General features: G+C 25.1%; 1 protein-coding gene across 1 annotated transcript; it reads left to right on the plus strand.

Annotated features, from left to right (window-relative positions):
- Nucleotides 1-414: 414 nt before the first annotated feature.
- Nucleotides 415-3,387, plus strand: LOC131613805 (furostanol glycoside 26-O-beta-glucosidase-like). Its single transcript, XM_058885446.1, has 14 exons — nucleotides 415-505; nucleotides 605-681; nucleotides 803-872; nucleotides 1,022-1,080; nucleotides 1,183-1,258; nucleotides 1,359-1,436; nucleotides 1,540-1,624; nucleotides 1,718-1,955; nucleotides 2,086-2,201; nucleotides 2,355-2,572; nucleotides 2,678-2,712; nucleotides 2,811-2,913; nucleotides 3,014-3,107; nucleotides 3,204-3,387. Exons 1-14 carry the CDS (start codon nucleotides 415-417, stop codon nucleotides 3,385-3,387), a joined length of 1,524 nt encoding a protein of 507 aa, XP_058741429.1.
- Nucleotides 3,388-4,580: the final 1,193 nt, after the last annotated feature.

Here is a 4,580-nt window from a genome sequence, read left to right on the forward strand (position 1 = left end):
AACAAATAAATATGTTTTTTATTGACATAATTAAATTAAAAGTATCCTTACTTATTTTGGCCTAACAAAAGTAATTTTAAATAACAAAGAATTATTAGCTTTTTCTATATATAAATTATCATTTGTCATTCTCAACTAACTTCTATGTACTCAATTACGTTGTATTTTTGTTGTTTCTATCAAATTTTTTTAAGAGAAGCTTCAATTAAGTTTTAAACAATAATAGAACCGATTTTTTGTGTGTGGAAAATGCCTCTTTTATTCTAAGAAATAGAAAATCGCATAAGTACAGGATGTAATAACCTCTCTCCGTTGACTATTCACCTTTATATATCTCACACGAATTTTCATCTTTTCATATAATTAAAACTATTTCCACATCAAATTTAAATTCTTTTATTCTTCATATCCACAATGAAGGTGACTTCATCTCCAAGAATTCACAAAACTCTTGCGGCAATTTTTTTCATTATTTTCTTTTCCCACAATCCAGTGGAGGGTCGAGGTTTTTTATATGCATTACTTTTTTTTCCCTAATCCTTATTTTTTGTTATATACATCTATATTCCAATGATTAAAATTAAAAATTCTTATATAATTATAGGAAAAGCACCACAAGTGGTAAACAGAAACTCGTTTCCACAAGATTTTTTGTTTGGTGTTGGAACATCTGCTCTACAGGTGAAAATATATTATCGAATATCTCAATCATAATATATATATATATATATATGTATATATATATATATATAATTTAATTTCTCTATGTCTCTCATTTACATGTTATTATTATTGAATATAGATAGAAGGATCAGCTCATGAAGGAGGGAGAGGACCAAGTGTTTGGGATTCAATATTTATGAGTGAAAAAGGTTGAAAATAAATTTGTTAATTCATTTGGATATTCTAGGGTTATTTTACAAATTTCTAAGATATTATTTAAAGAATCAAGTATTTATCAGTGAATTAACACTTTAAAATGCTAATTAACTTTGTGTATACTAACTTTTTTTAGCAGCAGCAACGATTAAGGATATTGATAAGTGCGGTACAATGATAGACCATTATAAGCGATATAGCGTAAGAACAAAAATTATCGTGATTTATTCTAGAAGGTTTTATATTTAGGGAGGGAGGTAATAATTTCATTCATTTATTTATATTTTTTGAATAATTTTGCAGGAGGATGTGAAACTTTTAAAGAAACTTGGTATAAACTCTTACCGATTTTCTATTGCATGGAGTAGAATATTTCCCGGTAATTTATTTTATTTTATTTGTATTGAAATAAAATAATATAGCTAAATTAATTAATTAATTAATTGCTAATTTTTCTCTTTATTTTTAAAACCATCTAGATGGAACCTTAGAAGGCGGTGTAAATCAAGAAGGCATAGACTTCTATAACAAGTTGATCGATGAATTACTTGCTAATGGTATGAATTTAGAAATCACATTAAAAATAAATTCACAAACTAATTTTTTTCTTATTATGATAACATCATATTAATTCTAAAATTTTGATGTATTTGTATGTAGGCATCACACCTTTTGTTACAATTTTGCACTTTGATTATCCACTAAGCCTTTTTACTAAAGGAGGCTTCTTGAATCCATCTATTATGTAAGAAAATTTCACTATTATGCTTAACAAAAATATTATAAATTTTACATTATTCTCGTATTGATTATTTGATTTTTTTATAAAAAAATTCAGAAAACATTTCAAGGATTATAGTGATGTTTTATTCAAGGCTTATGGAGATCGTGTAAAACATTGGACTACATTCAACGAGTTAGAAATCACAGCGATATTTAATTATATGCATGGTTTTGATATTCCTATTCCAGAAAATTGCCAAATTACTAAAGAATGCAGAGATGTTTATACTTTGATGCATATATGCATCCTTTCCCATGGTGAATCTGTTAAGTTATACAGAGAAAAATATCAGGTATAATTTCTTTTTTCTTACACTAATTTGTTAGTATTATTATTGTCTCATGAAAAAAATTAATAGCATCCAATTTAATAAAAAAATGGATAAATTAAATTCTTATTAATTATTTTATAAAATGTTGAAGGCAAAACAAGGTGGAGAAATTGGAATTGTTTTGTCCATTGAAGATTATATTCCATTCAGTAGAAAACCAGAGGATGTAGCTGCAACTGTAAGGCTTAGGGATTTTTCTACAGGATGGTTAGTAATATATTTAATTTATATACACTGATATATATAAAATAATTTTATACATATTATAATTAAATTCATAATTTATTCCATATACTCTATTAATTTTTCTTTTTTAATATTTATTATATGCACTTAATTTTTTTTTTAATATAACAACAGGATTTTGGATCCATTATTTAATGGTGATTATCCTACAAGCATGAAGGAGCTAGTGAGAGATAGGCTTCCAAAATTCAGTGAAGAGGAAAAGAGATTAATCAAAGGAAGTTTAGATTTTATTGGAATAAATTATTATAGATCTTTTTTTGGTAAAGATGAACCAAACAAATTTCTTATTAAGGGTTTGGACAATTATGATTCTTTGGCAATAAAACAAGGCAGGTCTTATTTTTCACAATAAATTTTAATTTACTTAAAATATTCTCAATAAAAATACCAACATGATTTTACTAATTTATTTTTTTGTCTATTTTGTATTTCAGTATTTAATGACGAGGGAACAATATTGGGAATACGGGTGAGATAACTAATTGATTTAAGAAGGTTTTACACAAATTATTATTACTATTATTATTATTGTTATATTTTTTATAATTAATGTTTTAAAATTTGTAGGATAATGCAACAATGAGCTTTGTAAATCCACAAGGATTATACAATGTCTTAGTATTCTTGAAGAAAACATATAATAACCCTAAGATCTACATTACTGAAAATGGTTAGGGCATATTATTATAAAATTATAAAGAATACATTTTTAATTAATTAAGTTTGATTAATCTAACTAATATTGTTTGAAATTCTCTTTAATATCATAGGTATTGCTTCAGGAACAATTTCACAGCCATTGAAAGACAAACATCGCATGGATTATATTGCAACACATATAAATTATGTGAAACGAGCACTTGAGTAAGTTATTATTTTTACTACATCGTGTTTTAATGCATTATGATTTATGTGTTAAAAGATCGAAATTATTTTACTTGTTTTTTTATAAATGTACAGTGCTGGAGTAAATGTTAAAGGATTCTTTGTGTGGTCTGCATTTGATACTTTTGAATTTCATCAAGGTTTTTCTGACAAATGGGGGCTCATATATATTGATTTTGCTAATAATCTCAGACGTGTGCCAAAACAATCTGCTAGATGGTACAGATGGTTTCTCACAGGAAATAGAAACTTTGTTTAGTTGCAAAGTCAGAATTCATAAACACCATTGTTAGATGAAGTCTCATGATCGGAAAAGAAAATATTGAAAATGTTATTGAGAATGTATTTTATTAATTATTTATAGAAAAATAGAGCCAGTTTCATTCAATAAAATTTATTACCATTATTTTGGAGTCCTTAAAGTTTATTAATAAAACTTTTCATTGGAAAATTTACTATTTGAATGTAATTGTATTTTTGTTAAGATAGTGTGGTGAGGTCATACATAAGTACACAAAAATAAAAATGAATAAAGGAATGTGAGATATTGTTTTATAATTAAGTTTAATGGTAGATTTTGGCAAGCTCATGTTAAAATTCCTTATGAAAGATTAAATTGATGATATCACGATCAAATATTTTTTTACAATGTTGAGGATGTTAATGAAGTAAGATTTACCGGTGATACTCACTTCATATATGATATGTATGGTTGGCTTACTAGCTGCTCTATTTGTAGTAAATAAATAAGCAAACTTTCAAATGAATATATCTGTGAAAACTAATTGAGTTTATTGTGTTTCCTAATTCATTCATAATTTAGAGTTTAATATGATACATCTGTGACATGTGAATTGGGGCCATTTCGTATGAATGATATTTTAACAATGTATAAAAATATATAATTTCATTGACTCTTGAAGTTAAATAATCCTTCGTAGTAAGAATTATTAAAAAAAATTATAAATGCATGTTATCATAAATAGTACTAGTATGTTGTTTTAAAATCAAAATGATTTTTTACCTTCTGTAGTAAAACTTAATTTCATTAAATTTCAATGTAAATAATCATTTATAATTGAAAAAAGTTAATATCACTTTCAAAGAGAAATATTAAATTCTAGTTTTTGTTTATATTTTCATTACAATGTTCATATCTTCATTATATTTATAAACAAATTAAATTTATTTTTTACTCGGGTTTGATTAAAGAAATATTATGTTTTTTTAAGTGGATTTAAATAAACATGTATTCCAAAATAATGTTAACAAGATTTCTCTTTATCTTTAAGGGAAAGAAAATAGGATGATCCCAAATTTACTTAACTTTGTTGTAAAATAAATGTATAAAAGATTTAAAAAGAATGTACCTAGTGTGGTGGAAAATTTATGAACTCACTTAATTAATCAAAAAAATTATGGCCGTTGAAATAAGATAAATATGATGAACAC

The sequence above is a fragment of the Vicia villosa genome, linkage group LG6 (genome assembly GCF_029867415.1).
Source record: "Vicia villosa cultivar HV-30 ecotype Madison, WI linkage group LG6, Vvil1.0, whole genome shotgun sequence".
NCBI classification, from domain to species: Eukaryota; Viridiplantae; Streptophyta; class Magnoliopsida; order Fabales; family Fabaceae; genus Vicia; species Vicia villosa.

Excerpts from the sequence above, each read along its gene's own strand:
- LOC131613805 (XM_058885446.1), top strand. The coding sequence starts at position 415 with ATGAAGGTGACTTCATCTCCAAGAATTCACAAAACTCTTGCGGCAATT. Across the intron at positions 1,437-1,539 it reads CGATGAATTACTTGCTAATG|GCATCACACCTTTTGTTACA; the intron begins GTATGAATTTAG and ends ATTTGTATGTAG. Across the intron at positions 3,108-3,203 it reads TATGTGAAACGAGCACTTGA|TGCTGGAGTAAATGTTAAAG; the intron begins GTAAGTTATTAT and ends ATAAATGTACAG.